The sequence below is a fragment of the Dendrobates tinctorius genome, unplaced genomic scaffold (assembly GCF_039654945.1).
Source record: "Dendrobates tinctorius isolate UK_male_01 unplaced genomic scaffold, ASM3965494v1 ptg000160l, whole genome shotgun sequence".
In the NCBI taxonomy this organism is placed as follows: domain Eukaryota; kingdom Metazoa; phylum Chordata; class Amphibia; order Anura; family Dendrobatidae; genus Dendrobates; species Dendrobates tinctorius.
The window spans coordinates 16,746,552-16,765,646 of record NW_027361827.1 but is presented as its reverse complement, the minus strand read 5'-3'; the positions used below and the strand labels follow the sequence as shown (position 1 = coordinate 16,765,646).

The 19,095-nt window shown below is 47.7% G+C and overlaps 1 protein-coding gene across 1 annotated transcript in view; it reads left to right on the top strand.

Moving 5' to 3' along the window:
- Positions 1-8,251: 8,251 nt before the first annotated feature.
- The window catches only part of DCAF10 (DDB1 and CUL4 associated factor 10), a 35,722-nt gene continuing 24,878 nt past the window's right edge, over positions 8,252-19,095 (top strand). Inside the window, exons 1-3 of the mRNA XM_073549678.1 lie at positions 8,252-8,887; positions 12,000-12,113; positions 18,357-18,554. Coding sequence (XP_073405779.1) covers positions 8,568-8,887; positions 12,000-12,113; positions 18,357-18,554 — 632 coding nt within the window. The 5' untranslated portion in view covers positions 8,252-8,567. The remainder of the gene's footprint in view (positions 8,888-11,999; positions 12,114-18,356; positions 18,555-19,095) is intronic.

Sequence of the window (19,095 nt, the reverse complement as noted above, 5' to 3'; positions counted from 1 at the left end):
CCCCAACGTCCTTGAATAATAAGTTTATACAACATCATGAAAAATTACTGAGAGATTTGTTGGACAATTCCCAGTCTCTGGCAGACTGTTGGATTTGCACGTATTCACCAGTGTCAGCCACAAGCATCCCCTTTTTGGCTATCCCTGTTCCACCCGAGGAGTTATTTGCTTGGACTGACTGCTCTGACACACTCGCTAATAATGCCACAGATAATGCTAAGTTATGGAATTTAACTGCTGTATACCTATTGTGGGATGGGTGGGATACCCCTGGTGGCAAGATAACCTTTCAGGAAGTAATACACAACTTCAATATTTGGCCTACAAAGGAGAGGCTTGGGTCCCTAAGAATAAGACTAGGTTAATCAATCTGGGGCAAGTTCCAACCTATGGCTTACAAGTCAGTTTCAATGTAACTTCACACTCTACTGATGCCTTCAAACCAATGTTGTTAGAAAGAAGGTTACATAATGCGTCATGGGAATTTTCTAATTTGTTTCCCCAGGGTTCTAACGAAGCCTGTGCCAGTATTCCTGGCAATATATCTTGTAATGAATCCTCTGAATATGTACCAGGAACCCCCACTTGTGGAAATCCTGATGTAGGTTATTGTAGTCCTTTAGGACAATCTCCAACTTTGTGCATGCTTCAGAATGCATCTGCATTCATAGACTTAACTCATAGATTGGTACTGCAACATTCAGCCCTTAGGGATTTACCTGATGACATGTTCTGAGTATGTGGAGACAATGCTTATAAATGGTTGCCAGTAGGGTTAAGAGGTACTTGTACTCTGGGTCGCTTGACCCCGGCCACCTTTGTTATTCCGAACAAACAGTTGGATACACAGGCTATACCCAAACATATATTATACAAAAGAGCTGCGGACAATTCACCCCGCCCTTCAGGGAGACCACATACAGTACAGATGAGTGTGGCCAATAAAATTGTCAGTTCTATTTTCATTTACCCTATGATTACACAAATGTGGGATAAATTGGTTAGGGCCACAGACTATCTAGATGATCAAATTTGGGATATATTGGACATACTTAATACTACTGTTGCATCCAAAATCATCTTATTATAGTCACTAATCAACATACTATAGTGCTGGACTACTTAACAGCAGCACAAGGTGGTATGTGTCAGGTCACTGGACCCGCTTGCTGTCATTATATAGATCCTAACAGTACTATGAAGTTAAAGTTAAAAGACATTCAAAGACTCAGAGATCAATACGATAAAGACAATGATTGTAATAAGGACAGTTGGTGGTCAGACACCTTCTCCTTTCTCAATCCAGCCAATTGGTTTAAGGGAATTGGGGGCTGGATAGCTGGGATCTTACAGAGCTTGTTACACATTGCTGCCTGTATCCTTGTTGTATATGTGATACTAAAACTTGTTCTTTGGTGTATTTCTGTATGTATTAGGAAATTCTGCACTAAGACAGCTCTGCACCGATCTCAAAAGGCTACTTGATGAAGATGATGAAGTCAAGGGCATGGCTACCTACAAAAGATCTCCACCACCGTTATCAAAAGTTGTTATTCGTGAATTGCAGTATACAGGGGGGACGGGTGCGCCGCGACAGCCATGACTGGTAACACGGCATCAGTCATGTGAAGACCAGTACCCCTCAAGCTGTTAGCTTGGGATAGCACCTCTGATGCTGCATATGTGTTAACAAAATTTATCTAGGGGGGAATTGTGAAGTACAGTATTCAGATGTACGGGACATCTTGTTCTACAGGGTCCATTTTTGTGCTTGCGACGCCATTTTGTTATTTACGAGTTAAATTTTGTAACTTAACTAGATGAAAGTTCACGGCTGTTATGAAACCAGACTGTTCCAGCTTGTACAAGATATGAGATGAGACCCTAAAAGAATGTGCTATTGTTCTATATTCTACGTCACACAGCTAGGGACATATTCCGATTTTCTTGCAATACTATTGGCTTAAATGTATTACGATTCTATTGGTAGCTGTATACTTTGCATAATTAAGCAGGATGCTATGTAATGTGAGATTCAATAAACGGGGTTAGTGGTCTGCGTTGATCCTCCCATACAGAGACACATCTCCGTCTGGTCATTCTCAGTTGCTAGCAACATCCTGTGAACTAATTTGGAAATCACTGGATCAACCGTGAAGGGTTAATTTAGCCCTACCTCAACACCAAGACCATTGATGCCTCTCTCTTTGGAACTACTACTTGCCAGACCAACTCATGAGTGCGGGCATTGATACTCCTCCGGCACAGCTTTCCCTCATAGAGGAACAGCCTGCCTCTCTCCTTCCACAACTGCTGAGTTTCTTCAGGAGCATCTGGATATGGGCGTGAGTCAGCTTGTGACAGTAGCTCCTTTACCAGGTGGACTGCAGGGTCGCTATCCTGGGTTTCTGCCCAGTCATGATGAGGCAATGGATTTAGGGTGGCCTCTTTCATGATAGACCGTCTGTTTCTCACTCCTTGGGCACGTTGGGCCGCAATTGGCCGGTGGAAGGCAGGTAACTCTATTTCTTCGAGTGCCTCAGGGTCTTCTCCAGCATCTGGCAGATTAGGCATTCTGGACAGGGCATCAGCATTGGCATTCTTGTGCCCCGCTTGGTACTTGATGGTAAATTCATAGTTAGACAGCCGGGCCATCCATCGCTGCTCCAGTGCACCTAGTTTTGCAGTTTCCAAGTGAGTCAACGGGTTGTTGTCCATGAAGAAGGTAAACTTGGCTGAAGCTAGGTAATGCTTGAATCGTTCAGTCACAGCCCAGACTATGGCGAGGAACTCCAGTTTGAAGGAACTGTAGTTGTCAGGGTTCCTTTCAGTGGGATGAAGCTTCCTGCTGGCGTAGGAGATCACTCTTTCTTTGCCATTCTGTACCTGTGACAGTACTGCTCTCAGTCCCACGTTGCTGGCATCAGTATACAGAACAAATGGTTGGTCATAAACTGGGTAGGCCAGAACTTCATCTCCTGTGAGAGCCATCTTCAGTCGAGTGAAGGACCTCTCCAGTTCCTCATTCCATTCAAATGTAGGACTCTTTTTCTGGCTTTCTTGGGCTGGCCCACCAGAACATTTTGCATAGGCGTGGCTATCTCAGTGAAGCCTTTGATGAACCTTCGGTAGTAGCCTACCAACTCGAGGAATTGACGTACCTCATGGAGGTTGCTGGGCTTCTGCCAGTCCCAGATGACGGTGACTTTGTCAGGATCCGGTGCCACACCTTCTGCACTCACTACATGACCGAGGTACTGTACCTTGGGCTTCAGGAGGTGGCATTTGGATGGCTTCACTTTCAGGCCAAAGTTGGACAGGGCTTCAAACACCTCAGCCAGGTGCTTCAGATGGTCTTCATATGTCTTGGAGAAAACAATGACATCATCAAGGTATAACAGAACTGTCTCTAAGTTCTTGTGCCCAAGACAGCACTCCATCAGCCGTTGAAATGTCCCAGGGGCGGTGCAGAGCCCGAACGGCATGTAGTTGAACTCGCAGAGACCCATTGATGTAGTAAACTCTGTTTTCTCCTTGTCTGCCTCTGCCACGGGAACCTGCCAATACCCACTAGTGAGATCTAAGGTGGAAAAATAGTTAGCAGTTTTAAGTGCAGCTAATGACTCCTCAATTCTGGGTAATGGGTAGGCATCCTTATGTGTAATGCTGTTAATTTTTCAGTAATCAACACACATTCTCATGACACCATCCTTCTTTTTCACAAAGACTATTGGAGCTGCCCAGGGGCTACAACTGTCTCTGATCACCCCAGCCTCCTTCATTTCCCGCAACATACTTTTGACACATTGGTACTGTGTTGGGGGTATAGGCCGGTACCTTTCTTTAATGGGTGGATGATCTCCAGTGGGGATATGGTGTTGAACCCCTTTTGCCTTCCCAAAGTCTAGAGGGTGTTTACTGAGTACCTGCTCACACTCCTGAGTCACTCGGTAAACCCCACTCTTTTGGTACGAAGGGGTGGAGTCAGTTCCCACCTGCAGCTGCTGACACCACTCCTCCAGCTGCTTTACAGAGCCATTGTTCTCCACCTGGTCGGATGAGATCAAAGGCTCTGCTGCCTGTATTGCGTTTTTACTGACAGTAAGCAGCTTAGCAACTGTGGCTTACCGAGGTATTGTGGCCTCCTCCTTCCCACAATTCAAGAGGCGTACAGATACTCTCCCTTTGCGAACATCAACTACCCCTCTGGCTGTCAGGACAGTGGGCCGGCTATCAGAGTACACTGGCTCTACCAATGCTTGGTAATCTTTTCCTCTGCGGCCTATGGCTGCCCAAATTAACATTTCACATCTGGGGGGTATCGCAATGGGGAAAGAATCACTCACTCTGTCGCTGCCAATTTCTCTGCCAGACAGTTCTACCTGCTGTCTTTGCATCAGGGCCTTGATCTCCTTCTGCAGGACTCGTTGTTCACTGGAACCAGCAGTCTCGGCTACCTGTTGCAACAAGACAATAACCTCGGAAAGACAATTTTCAATCACAATGGTACCAAGGGTCATCATTGGGTTACATTCTCGTCGATCAATGTCTACAGCTATCAGACCTTGAGATTTTAACTCTACTCGCCCCAATTTAATAGTAATCTCTTTACATCCTACTTGCGGCAAAGACTGACCATTACTGGCAACTACTATGAGTTCATCACTTGGGCCGCGAGTAAGTTCAGAATCAGCCCAATACCGCTTGTAAAGGATATAGGGCATAGTTGTTACCTGAGAGCCAGTGTCCAGTGAAGCGTTCATGGGGATGCCGTCAATCACCACTGGGAGGACCGGTCACCCTCCAACATACTTGGCTCGCCAGTTCTTTGAGCCTTGTGGTCCTACTCTTGGGGGTTGTCCCTCTGCCCCAGTGGTTGCTCGTTTAAATAACAGAACCTTGCAGTGTGGCCTGCCTTGTGGCAGTGACAACAGATGGGACGTCAGTCCTGGTCATAGCGATCGTTGTCTCTCCCTCGGCGTGGCTGGATCCTCTTCTTCCGTAGCCATGGGACATCCTCTGGACTGGAGGCCAGCTGGATCTTCTCCTTTGATGACACCTGCAGGGACTGCACAGTTTTGGCAAGTGCAGCCATATTTTTGGTCAGCTCCTGGACCTGAAGACGCAGTTCGGCAGATGGGTCTTTGTACAGAGCCTGTGCATCAGCCTCCACAGGGCTGAGAGGGAAAGATGCGGCTTCTTGATGGTATGTGATCGCTTGGCGCCTAGGAGGCGCTGGACGGCTGACATTTGGTTCATGCAGCACCCAAATAGCACTGTCTTTGAAGTCTGCAAAGTCTAGGTCAGGGTTTTGTAGGGCTATGATGCGCAGCTGTGCTCTGTGGGTACTGGATAGGAGGCCCTCAATAAATTGCTCCTTTAACAGTCCGTCTCCATCTTTCACACTGTCAGGATCAATCTGCTTGATGGCTCGCAGCGCCTCCTGCAGGTTAAGAGCATAGTCCCGTATACTGTCCTGCACTCTTTGCTTACACCCAAAGAATCTCATCTTTATTTCAGCTGCAGTGCGGGTGTCAAAGGTGCCTCTTAGCTTAGCCAGGATCTTTTTAACAGTCTCTTTATCAGTGTCCTGCCAGGCTTTTACTTCTCTTTGCGCTGCACCAGTTAGCTGCCCAATAAGGATATTCACTTTCTGGCTTTCAGACAGAGGATACACCTCAAACAAACTGCACAGTCTCTCTTTAAACTCACTCAGGGTATGTGACTCCCCTGAGTACTGCGGTAGCCAGGCCACTCCCGGGATATAGGGCATGGACAGTGGTGGACCGCTGCGGTGGGTGCTGATTCTGGCGGCGCTGTGGAGGCAGAGCTGGCTGCTGGAGGCAGCGGCGCTATGGAAGCCGCAGCTGCGCTGGGCCCTGCAGCTTGTGGCACTGTGGGGTTTGCTGTGGCGTCCGCCGCTGCGTCTGCTCTTGCTTCAGACATTCTCTTCACCCCCAGTTAACGTTTGGCCAGGCCCTGGGTTGCGCTGGCTTACCGGCTGGATGATCGGGGGACGCCGAGACTGCAGGCCTCAGCTTCCCACTTCTCGCGCGCTGGCCTCTTCCCGCGCCGCACTTCACTTTTCGGGCTCCCTGGCTGGCTCCGCCCATGACGGCCTGCCCCTTCTTGCTTCCCGCGTGCACCAAGCAGCGGGGTAATGATGGCAATTTGCACAAATAGTCTATGGCACAAAACACAGTCTCTGGCACACAGGACCCGGGGACACCGGGCTCCGTAAATCCTGTTCGTGATGCCAAAATGGGTCGCACTCCCAGGGCTGTGGGGTACTCGGTACCGGTCTCTCAGAGGGGAATGTCATAGCAGCGGTGACCCGGTCCGTGGCCCTGGGCGCCCATGTAAAAGGGATGAAGTGATGGAATAAAGTTTATGAGTGAATGATTCGTGACGCCACCTGTGGTGTTCGGCAATGAAGATGTTAAGCCGACGCTGCAGACAGATCCCCTGGGACAGATGGTGTGGTGCAGCTATGATGTTGTGGCCCTCCACAGGTAGGGAAGTAATCCCAGGGCAGTGAGGATAGGTGTTGAGGAAGAGGGTGCAGTGTTTGGCACAGAGATGTAGCAGTGCTGAAGGGTTTGCAGGAAGAAGGCAAGGACACAACAGGGTGCAGTTTCTTTACCTTTACTTTGCTTGGCAAATGCAGTCCAGGGTCCAGATTACAGATGGCACAGGAGCTGGCTAGCCTGGAAGCAACTTAGGAATCTCACTATGCAGATGGGTTGTGTAGTCTCCTTCTAGCGCTTAGTTTTAGGTACTTGCAGTACTGTGTTACACTGAAGTTCCACTTGCTTATTCTCTCTAGAACTCCCTCGTATGGCAGACAGCTGTAGCCTTCCTCTTCTGGCTCATACGTCGCTGTTGTGCCTCCGAGTCTTATGTGGGAATAGAGCATTTACAGCTTCCTATTCCTCCGGATTCTGTTGCAGGACCATCAGTGTCCGTACAGCCTTGGAGACCGGGCTCCAGATCATGCGCTATAGCTGGGAATGAGCCTGAACTCTCTGCTCCATCTCCCAGCTCTTCTCACGTCCAGACACGTTGCCCTCCTCACACGAACTCCTAATTTCCCCTTCCTGGCCCCCAGAAAGCAGCTCTTCCCCCAGTTTTGGGTTCAGAGCTCCCCCTGCTGGCCTGGAGTGGGAGCTGTGTTGTGTGTTGGGGTTAACTGCCAGAGAGATCCTTTATTGCTTCCAAGCATGACATCACACTCCCTAGGAGGAAGGTAATGCCACTGTGGCGAACGTACTACTGGGGGCACCACACAATGTCTACCTGGTCTAATTTTAAAGGGAACCTGTCACCAGGTTCGGCCGATATGAATTACGACCACCACCTTTCACCTTTCTATAATGTTGTGTGTATGCCCGCAACTCAGCCTGTGAGAGAAAAGTCCTTTTATTACACTCGCCTCCGGGACGGGCCGGTCCGAGGGTTGTCGCTGGTATTGGTCCAGCGCCTCCCATCTTCTTGTGATGCCATCCTCGTTTTGTGTGGATGATGCGCCCCTACGTCATCCACAGTCTCCCCAGTATCGCGCTCCTGCACAGGCGTACTTTTCTGCCTTGTAGAGGGCAAAGTACTGCAGTGCGCAGGCGCTGGGAAAGGTCAGAGAGGCCCAGCGTGATGCTGAGGAGTCTGTGTGGATGACGCAGGAAAGCGTCATCCACGCGAACCAAGGAGGACGGCATTGTGAGAAGATGGGAGGCGCCGGACCAGGACCACTGACACCCCTCGGACTGGACTGCCCCGCTGGTGAGTATAATTTATTTTTCTTGTCTTACAGGTCAGGTTGGGGGCCTGAAAGATGGTGGCCGTGTCTCATATCTGTCAAACTTGGTGACAGGTTCCCTTTAAATAGCCTCTAACTTTGTACTGGAGGCTCTCCCGTGGTCCCACTATTGCTTACAGCAGCTTTGCACTGTGTTAACACTCCAATGATGAAGGTGCATGTAATATTCGAATTTGACCAGTAGATGTCGCTCATGCTCTCCTTTCCGTGCTGGTGTTACGGAACAGTGCGGTTTCCTGCAGTTACGGAGTGACGTGAGGCGAGGTCACAACAAGCAGGGTTGAGTTTCAGTTGTACCATCCCCCGGGGTAAGTCACACCGTGCAGCAAATCAGATCGCAGCAGCCGAAGAACGCAGTGACGTCAGAGCCGCTGCCAGCACCGGAAGTATTCGATCGGCCATGCTGCTTTTGGGCAATTGCACCGTATGACTATTAGCAATAGAATCCCGTACTTCCTGTGTGCGCGTACACGTGTAGTGGGGCCGGCTCGCGGGTGAAAGCCGCCATCTCGGCCTGCGTGCAGCACTAGGGAAGAAGGGAACTTTCTATCGGCGCGCTATGATGACGCAATAAGTGCCCACCCCTTCTGCGAGCGTCATCCGAGCAGCGACACTCCTGCGCTGGGAACCTTGGTAGCCAGTGGTTGCGGCTATGCCCCTGTGCCCTGCACCACCTCCCGGGCTCCGGGCTGTCTCCGGCTGAGGAAGGCGGACGCCGTACCAGTGCGGCCTCCGGCGGCGGGAAGCTGGAAGAATGAGCGGCACAAGGGACGAGAGACCGGAGGAGCCAGCGGAGGAAGATGTGAGTGACGACAGGGAGGAGGAGCCGGCTAGCCCCGCCCCTGCGGAAGAGCCGCCGGCCGACAACGCCACGAGCTGTGCGGACGGAGCTGCTGGGAGCTTGTTTTTCTGGCTGCGGGGCAGGCGCCAGGGCCGGGGTCTGTGTGTGGACCCAGCCCGGGACAACTACCGGGCTATGACTAGTCTGTACCACTCCATCCAGCCAGCCGACTCTGTGAACCTGAGCACAAGGACTCACGGCGCAGTCTTCAACCTGGAGTATTCCCCGGATGGGTAAGAGCTGCACATCACACGTGTGTTCCCCCGACCATATAATAGTCTGCAGTGGTGATCGCACGTCAGCAGCCAATCATTGGGGTCACCGCTCGGCACCGAGCTCTTCTCATAATATAAATGACCATTGCTTAGGGAACCTGCCATCTCTGCAGCTGTCTCCTGGGCAGCGCTTACAAGCTCTCTCCTATAGAGCTTGTCAGCACCGCTGTTACTCATAATGGTACTGAACTGTCAGAAACATGGGAGCAGTGTGCCTCTGAAGACGACCCCTTTCATGAAGCGTTCCATCCTTTATTTTTTACTTCCTATCTTTAGGCTATGTGCACACGTCTGGAATTCCCACGGATTTCATGCTTTTTTGCTGCGTTTTTTCGCCGCAAAAACACATAAAATAAGCAGCCCATTGAATTCAATGGCATTCCACACATGCTGTGCTAATGCTGCGTATATTTCCGCAGCGGAATCGCATCGCAGAAAAATACGCACCATGCTCAATCTTTGTGCGGAATCGCAGGAATTCCTCACACATAGCAATGCATTGTTCCGCTTACTTTCCACATGTGGCTATGCCCACCATGCGCAAAGTAAGCGCAAAATGTGCGGATGGTACCCAGGGTCTGGAGGAGAGGAGACTCTCCTCCGGGCCCTGGGTACCATATCCCTGTTAAAAAAAGAATAAAATAAAAAATTGTGTTATTCTCACCTTCCGGCGGCCCCCGCAGCCTTCCCAGGCCTCAGCGATGCTCCCGGCAGTTCCTGTTCCCAGTGATGCCTTGTGACAATGACCTGTGATGACATAGCGGTCTCGTGAGATGCTTCGTCATCTGAGGTCATTGTCGCAAGGCATCACTGGGAACGGAACTTACCGGGAGCATCACGATGATCGGGGACGCTGTGTGGGACTCCGGAAGGTGAAAATATCACGATTTCTTTTTTAAGATTTTAAACTTTATATCTTTTTACTACTGATGCCGCATAGGCAGCCTCAATAGTAAAAAGTTGGTCACACTAGTCAATCAGTTTTCCAAGCGATGCCACAGATTGGTTGGAAAACACTAGCATTCTGCAAGCTAATTATGCTTGCAAAACTAGTTTTACGCGGGAATTAGACATGCAGATTTCTAGCGTATTTCCTATGGCAGGGAGTTGCAGAACTGCCGTGGAAATTTCCGCGGCAATTCTGCACGTGTGCACATAGCCTAACGCTGCCTTACAGTTACATCATAAACATCTGCCCACCACTGATGGGGGGGCGGAGCACCCTATTGCCCACTACTGATGGGAGGAGCACCCTGTTGTCCACCACTGATTGGGGGGGAGCACCCTATTGTCCACCACTGATTGGGGGGAGAGCAACCTATTGTCCACCACTGATGGGGGGGGGGGGGGGGGGAGAACACCCTATTGTCCACTACTGATGGGGGGGAGAGCACCCTATTGTCCACCACTGATGGGGGGAGCACCCTATTGTCAACCACTGATGGGGGGAGAGAGCACCCTATTGTCAACCACTGATGGGGGGGAGAGAGCACCCTATTGTCGACCACTGATGGGGGGGGAGAGAGCGCCCTATTGTCCACCACTGATGGGGGGGGGGGGAGAACACCCTATTGTCCATTACTGATGGGGGGAGGGCACCCTATTGTCCACCACTGATGGGGGAGCACCCTATTGTCAACCACTGATGGGGGGAGAGAGCACCCTATTGTCAACCACTGATGGGGGGAGAGAGCACCCTATTGTCAACCACTGATGGGGGGGAGAGAGCACCCTATTGTCAACCACTGATGGGGGGGAGAGAGCACCCTATTGTCAACCACTGATGGGGGGGAGAGAGCACCCTATTGTCCACCACTGATGGGGGGGGGAGAACACCCTATTGTCCACCACTGATGGGAGGGGGGAGGAGAACACCCTATTGTCCACTACTGATGGGAGGGGGGAGGAGAACACCCTATTGTCCACTACTGATGGGGGGGGAGAACACCCTATTGTCCACTACTGATGGGGGGGGAGAACACCCTATTGTCCACTACTGATGGGGGGAGAGCACCCTATTGTCCACCACTAATGGAGGGAGCACCCTATTGTCCACCACTGATGGAGGGAGCACACTATTGTCCACCACTGATGGAGGGAACACCCTGTTGTCCACCACTGATTGGGGGGGAGCACCCTATTGTCCACCACTGATTGGGGGGGAGCACCCTATTGTCCACCACTGATTGGGGGGGAGCACCCTATTGTCCACCACTGATTGGGGGGGAGCACCCTATTGTCCACCACTGATGGGGGGGGGAGAACACCCTATTGTCCACCACTGATGGGGGGGTGGAGAACACCCTATTGTCCACCACTGATGGGGGGGTGGAGAACACCCTATTGTCCACCACTGATGGGGGGTGGAGAACACCCTATTGTCCACCACTCTTGGGGGGGAGAGCACCCTATTGTCCACCATTGATGGAGGGAGCACACTATTGTCCACCACTGATGGAGGGAGCACACTATTGTCCACCACTGATGGAGGGAGCACACTATTGTCCACCACTGATGGAGGGAGCACACTATTGTCCACCACTGATGGAGGGAACACACTATTGTCCACCACTGATGGAGGGAGCACTCTATTGTCCACCACTGATTGGGGGGGGGAGCACCCTATTGCCCTCTATAAGTGGCACTTTCTGTAAGTGTTTATTATAGAATTTAAGGAGAACTGTATAAATTTATACTTGTACATAATAACTGCAGACTGCCATAATGTTATTATTTGAGAGGAGCCTTATAGCGGAGAAATAATGATTAATCTGCAAAGGATTTGGGTAATCTATAATGACACATTTACCATTTGTTCTCAGTCTTGTTAATAATTGCCCCGGTATAACAGTCTTGAGTGACTCGATGTCCCTGTCCCCAATAATAATCCTATTTCAGCACGTCCTGGTGCTGATTGGCATTTCCATGAATCAGGAAATCTATCACCGTATCTGAAACTGTAATTTCCTGTATGTTAATGTGTATGTATTGTAGATATATTGTAAGTCGTAGAGCATATTGGTATTCTGTGATCCTTTGTTATACACCAGATGTTTTTCTTTTTTCTTAGCTCTGTACTGACAGTTGCATGTGAGCAGACAGAAGTCCTACTATTTGACCCTCTGTCTTCAAAGCACATAAAGACGTTATCAGAAGCACATGAAGACTGTGTAAATAACATCAGGTCAGTGACTGCAAACATTTGTTCTACATCCCAAAGAGAGAGCTCTCTGAGTAATGCTTGGTTTACACTAGTCATTGGCGGCCGTTAAACGACCAGTGGTCAGCTACTTGTTGGTGCCATTGTATAGACAGGCAGACCGTGCTTCCTATGTGCTCAGAACAATCAGTAATAGATCGTTTCGTGGACATACAGCTGCATCTCACAAAATTAGAATATCATCAAAAAGTTAATTTATTTCAGTTCTTCAGTACAAAATGTGAAACTCATGTATTATATAGAGTCATTACAGAGTGATCTATTTCAAGTGTTTATTTCTGATAGTGTTGATTATTATGGCTTACAGCCAATGAAAACCCAAAAGTCATTATCTGAGTAAATTTAGAATAATTAACAAAAAACACCTGCAAAGGCTTCCTAAGCATTTCAAAAGGTCCCTAAGGCTAAGTTCACATTAGTGTTTGGAGGCTTTGCGGACGGCTGCGTACTTCCTCCCTGAAGCTCCGCCCACTTCTGCACTTGTTCCATTTAGGTCCGCCTACTTCTGCATGCATCCTGCGTACCTATCTTTAACATTGGGTACTCAGGACATGCGGATGCGTCGTTTTGACGCGCCCACCGACCGCACAGGAACACAACAAGTTTTATTCCTGTGCAGTCGGCAGGCACGTCAAAACGACACATCCGTATGTCCTGAGTACCCAATGTTAAATATTTACAGACTAGTTACTACAAAAGAGAGAGGATTCAGAAAGATATAAATAAATTGGAGCAGTGGGCAGCAACTAACAGAATGGTTTTTTAACAGAGAAAAATGCAAAGTACTACATCTGGGCAATAAAAATAAAAAAAGCATATACAGAATGGGAGGAATAGGGCTAAGCAACAGCACATGTGAAAAAGACTTGAATATGAGTCAACATTGTGATGGAGCAGCAAAAAAGGCAAATACAATTCTAGGATGTATTGACAGAAGCATACAGTCTAGATCACGTGAAGTCATTATCTCCCTCTACTCCTCTTTGGTCAGACCTCATCTGGAATACTGTGTTCAGTTTTGGGCGCCACATTTACAAAAAAAAAAACACATCAACAAACTGGAGCAAGTTCAGAAAAGAGCGACCAGGATGGTGACCGGTCTGCAAACCCTGTCTTATGAGGAAAGGTTGCAGGATTTGGGAATGTTTAGCTTGCAAAATATAAGACTGAGAGGAGACTTAATAGCTGTCTACAAATATCTAAAGGGCTGTCACATTGTAGAAGGATCAACTTTATTCTCATTTGCACAAAGAAAGACTAGAAGCAATGGGATGAAACTGAATGGGAGGAGATACAGATTAGATATTAGAAAAAACTTTTTTTGACAGTGAGGGTGATCAATGAGTGGAACAGGCTGCCACGAGAGGTGGTGAGTTCTCCTTCAATAGAAGTCTTCAAACAGAGGCTGGACAGACATCTGACTGGGATGATTTAGTGAATCCTCCTTTGAGCAGGGGTTTGGACCAGATGACCCAGGAGGTCCCTTCTAACTCTACCATTCTATGATTCAAACATGTGGTTGTGTGACAACTCGCGTTCCTCCTGCTTCTCTCATTGTTCTAATTTTCAATTGACAGAAGCAGGAGGAGACGTTAGTCGTCACATGACCGCAAGTCTGCAAATCGCATGTGAGCGACCATGTGACAACACTGGAATCGGCAAGTGGAGCGAAATCCTAACGGCATATGGAAAAGGGCTTGTTTAGCTTGGGGGGAAAAAGACGCCTCGGGAGATCTCATTTACATGTATAAATATGTGTGGTCAGTACAGAGGACTGGCACATGACTTATTCCTTTCAAGGACCATACTAAAGACCGAGGGCACTTATTGCAGGTGGAAGAAATGCCAAAGATGAGAGAATCTATAGTAAGAGGGAATGGTCCACTGTGTGGAAGGCAGAGGACAGGTCCAGGAGGAGGACAGAGTAACGTCACTTGGATTTGGCACTTAGTAGGTCATTAATGACTTTAGTCAGGGCAGTTTCAGTGGAATGATGCAGTCGGAAACCAGATTGTTGGTGTTCAAAGATGGAGCAGGAGAGATGGGATTACGGTACAAAATGGATGTGTTGTTCCAATAGTTTTAAGGTGTAGGGGAGATGTGATCTGGGGCGATAGCTTGACACAGAGGATGGGTCAAGGGAGGGCTTTTTGATGATGGGTGTGATCGAGGTATGTATGAAGCAAGAAGGAAAGACACCAGTTGTTAGTGATAGGTTTGGGTGAAGACTGGTGAAGTTTGGAATGAAGTGGGATGGTATCGGGTCAGGTGCACAGGTGGTGAGATATGATCTGGAGAGTAGATAACAAAGTTGATCTTCTGTAATAGTGGAGAAGTTAGTTTTAGAGGAGGATGGCTCAGTTATGAGGAGGTGCTGTGGGGACTGTAGGTCAAAGCTTTGTCTGTTATCCTTCTGCTTGAAGAGTGAGGCAAAGTCTTCAGCTGAGATGAGAGGAGAGGGAGGTGGCGCTGGAGGACGGAGTAGAGAATTGAAAGTATTGAATAGATGTTTGTGGGACAAGGAGGATATGAAAGATGACAAGTAGGTATGTTTTGCTGCAGCGATTGTGGCCTGTAGTGAGGGACTGTTTGAATGTGATGCGGTGCTCTTTGGAGTGGGATCTTTTCCAACTCTGCTCAGCAACGCTGGAAGCCTGCCTCCGTTTTTAAGTAAGGCTGCTGTTGATTGTCATTTTTGCTTTGTGTCAGGGGGGTGACCGAATTGAGAGCTGCAGCTGTTGTTTGTGTTATATCAAGCCGCATCAGCATTGTTTAAAGGGACCCTATCAGCAGGATTGTGCACAGTAACCTACAGAAACTGTCAGGTCGGCGCCGTTCTACTGATCACAATGATACCTGTGTTGATGAAATCCGTCTCGTGGTTGTTGTGTAATCTGTATTTGTAGTTTTGAGTTAATGACACGCTCGTTCCCCGGGTTGGCCTGTGGGGGAGGGGAGCGGTCTTTCATGTGGTGCTCTGATTAGGTATTCATAATGCAGGCTGCTGACAGGTCACTGATCCCTCACTGCTCTGCCCCCTAGTTTGCATAATGAATATCTGTACATACTGAAGGAAAAAAAAAAACCTTTTGCAGGCAGGTGCCAACTGTGGTTCATCCTGTGCAGCATAATCGCATGTTTTATGTGCCAAAAATACATTCTATTAACGTTATTCAGCTAAGGAAAAATAAAAACCAATTGGAAAATGGCCCGTCACACCTGCACAGTATCTGCTATCGGTGTCTATAGCTGTGATCCGATAGCTTCTACTGCGCGTTTGCCAGCAGCGGCACCTTGGAGGAGGAATTTTTTTTCTTCTCTAGTCAGATGGTGCCGATATTCTTTATGTAAACTAGGGGGCAGGTCAGTGAAGGATCAGTAACCTGTCAGCAGGCTGCATTATGAATACCTAATCAGAGCATCACATGAAGACAACACACATGCCGCTCTGGGGAAGTGGAGCCGGGCGAATGGGTATGAGGATAGAAAGGAAAAAATGTAGACGTCAGCTCACTTTTCTGCTATGTTCAACTTATCTCACCATCAGCCAACGCCTTGCACAGATCCAAGTGAGCTCAAGCAAACCTCAGTACAAAAATGGAAGGATCCAGCGATGTCAGAGGACGGTTAAAAACCAATATTTATTATCAAAATGGCATTAAAATATTCTCAGGCTCATGATGTCTGGCAACACTGCATGGAAATACAGATCTACGCGTTTCAAGGTAAGGTCTTTTTGAAGATCTTGAAAAAGACCTTATGTCGAAACGCGTCTGTGTTTCCATGCAGTGTTGCCAGACATCATGAGCCTGAGAATATTTTAATGCCATTTTGATAATAAATATTGGTTTTTAACAGTCACCTGACATCGCTGGATCCTTCCATTTTTGTACTGAGGATAGAAAGGTTGCAGAAATTTGTGATAGAGCGTGGATGAGGTAGAAATGACTGTGGAGATGAGGTGAGCAGGGCCAGGATATGAAGAGATATCACCAGCAGTGAGGAGGAGCAGAGAAAGTGTTAGCAGGTGGGAGCAGGAGAGGGCATGAGGGGGCTGTCTGTGTTTGGAGACAGAAGATTGTATGTGGAGGAACACTTCCGAGGAGGAGGTGAGATAGATGGGGAGGATGGAGGGAGAGATAGACAGTTCATTACTAGGTGTGGGGACTAGGGGGGGGCGGTAGCAGAAAGTGAAGGATTATAGTGGTCAGAGTGAAGACAAACAGAAACATTCTTGACAGTAACTAAGTTCACACTTGCGTTTGGGTGATCTGCGTAGGGCTGTGTACTTCTTCCCTTCAGATCCGCATAGATGCGCATGCGTCCTGCGTACCTATCTTTAACATTGGGTACACATGGACATGTGTTGTATGTGGATGCGTCCACGTGCGTTGTTTTGACATGCCCACCAACTGCACAGGAATGCAACATGCAGTGCTAACCACTGGGCCACCGTGCTTCAATGCTACACATAGCAGAAATCACGATCTGTGAACGCCAGCCACGAGCCAGCATTCACAGGAGTATCGTAATGATAGGCACAAGGGTCTTCTGGAGACCCCTGCTTGCCATGACAACCCATTGGCGATTTAAATCAACTGTCGTGTGTGGGGAAAGATGCGGGCTCCGGTGCTGAGTCAGGGACATGACATATGATGTAAATATAAGTCGTATGTCGTGAAGAGGGGTTAAATATTGAGTAGCCAATGGCCCACCTAGATGATTGGAGTTCCAGCTGCAGTTTGGACCCACTTAGGAGTTGCTAGGGGTTGTTGTTTTTGTTGTTTGTTTTGTTTTTTAAGATATATTGGGGCAATAAAAAATTGTTTCAAAGGTTGCTAACCCTTTTACAGCCAAGGACATGTAGAATATAACATGGCTGTAAAAAAAAAAAAAAAAATAGTTGTACCTGGAATATTGTACAGAACCTGATTAGTATGCTATAAAATCTTTAAATCTCAGCTTTGCATTATATCAGGATCAAAGTTCTAGGTGCTATACTTCTGAGGCCGGACTGATTTGACATTACAAAGTTTTACTTTTTGGTTCTGTGCCTGTTTAAAGAAGGAGAAGCCACAAACAGCCCGAAAGATGGATCACAACATGTTACTGTCATCTGTATCCCTACTCAGCCTTCCATTTTACTAAAAGCTTGTAAAGATGAACTTTGTAGCTTCCGTGACACAAAGGTTAAAGGGGTTTTCCCAATAATGTAATTTATCCCCTATTCACAGGCTATGGAGTAATATACTGATTTCTAGGGGTACCACCTCTGTGCCAGAAATCCCAAGTCATGTCCTAGTCATGTAACAAGGCTCGTTAAAGAGTTGACATTGACTTTTAGGATTGCTACTTCCAATAGGTGGCACTAGAGTTCAAGTCCTCTTCCTCTCTGAAGAGACAATTTGCATAATTAGCAGAAATCCCAAGAATAACGCTCAGGAACTTAGAGGTATGGGCTCTGTAGAGTCCTCTGTAGAGTCCTGTCTTGAATGAGCTAAAAATTCCATGCTCGACCACTGCTCCATCCATTGTTTTTGGTTCAGTTGGAGAAATCGGAGCACAATGCTCAGCTATTTCCAGCAGTCCCATGGACCACAAATAGAGCAGAGGTAGAGTGTCTTCACCTTTGCTGCATTCACAATAATGGGGCTCTGCAGAACTCTGCTCTTGGGATTCCTGGGACCCCCCTAATATCAGTAAGTTATCCCCTACAACATGGATAATGGATAACTTCCTTTAAGGCCTTGTTGCACTAGTTCTTTTTCCATTACTTTTTGTTTTGTGTTTTGTTTTTTTTGATGGTCAGAATAGGGTAGCATGCCAATAGTATTGTATCCAGACATGTCAAATGAATCATAATGGATCCATCTTATAACTCATGGCTTCTGTAAAAACAGAATTTGTTTTCTTCATGAAGTGTTTTAAAGGTGTAATGCTCACATTAGGCATTTATGGCATATCCACAGTGTATGCCACAGATGCCGATCCCACCTCTGCAACCTACTGCTATAACCAAGTCGGGGCCTTGGACCTCATCCTGCCTGATGAGGTGGCCGCCAGTCTGGAGATGGTTGCAGGCAGGACTCTGGGCACATACTGTAAGTGTAGACTGGAAAACCCTATTGATTCTCCCCTGTTAGGCCAGGGCAGGGTAGCATGCTGCAGCCAACTTCAGAATAATAATCGTTTTTCCTTTTTGTGCAGATTCCTGGACAACAGAATGTTTGCCACCTGCTCCGATGATACTACAATAGCCCTGTGGGACCTGAGAAAGCTAAACACTAAGGTGTGCACTTTACATGGGCATACCAGCTGGGTAAAGAACATCGAATTTGATACCAATACAAGGCTTTTGGTAACGTCGGGATTCGATGGCAATGTCATAATCTGGGATACAAATAGGTGAGTAAAGGATTTTCTGCTGCAATTTGAATCTGCTGACACAATTTTTGTATACATGAGGGGACCATATATAGACTTTATCCGAGGCAGATGTAGTTTCTCATGCCAATTGCAGAGGTGTGAAATTGAACAATGCCTGATCAACTCAAGGGCTGACCAACGTGTGAAACAGGGTCCTACAAACTCCATGCCCTGCCAATGTCTTAGGTAAACTATTCCTGATCAAATCACCTCCCCACTGTTATACTTTTAATTGTGTATTTTTTCATGAACTCGTGTAAACTTTTTTTTTTTTGTTCTGAACAGTCACTATTTTTTCAGACAAAAATCTTTTTCTACTAAATAATTTGCTCAAATTGTGCTTTTTTTTTTTCCCCCAAATGGTTTTATGGTGTCACTTATGTCTTGCATTGGTGATGTAACACCTTGCATTGTTCATGCTTCTGTGGTAGAAGCAAAGTCGAACTTTGGGATCCTGAAGATTGCCGTAAAACTGCTTTTTGTAAGCAGCAGCTTTACTGCCAAGAGAGCAGAAAAAACG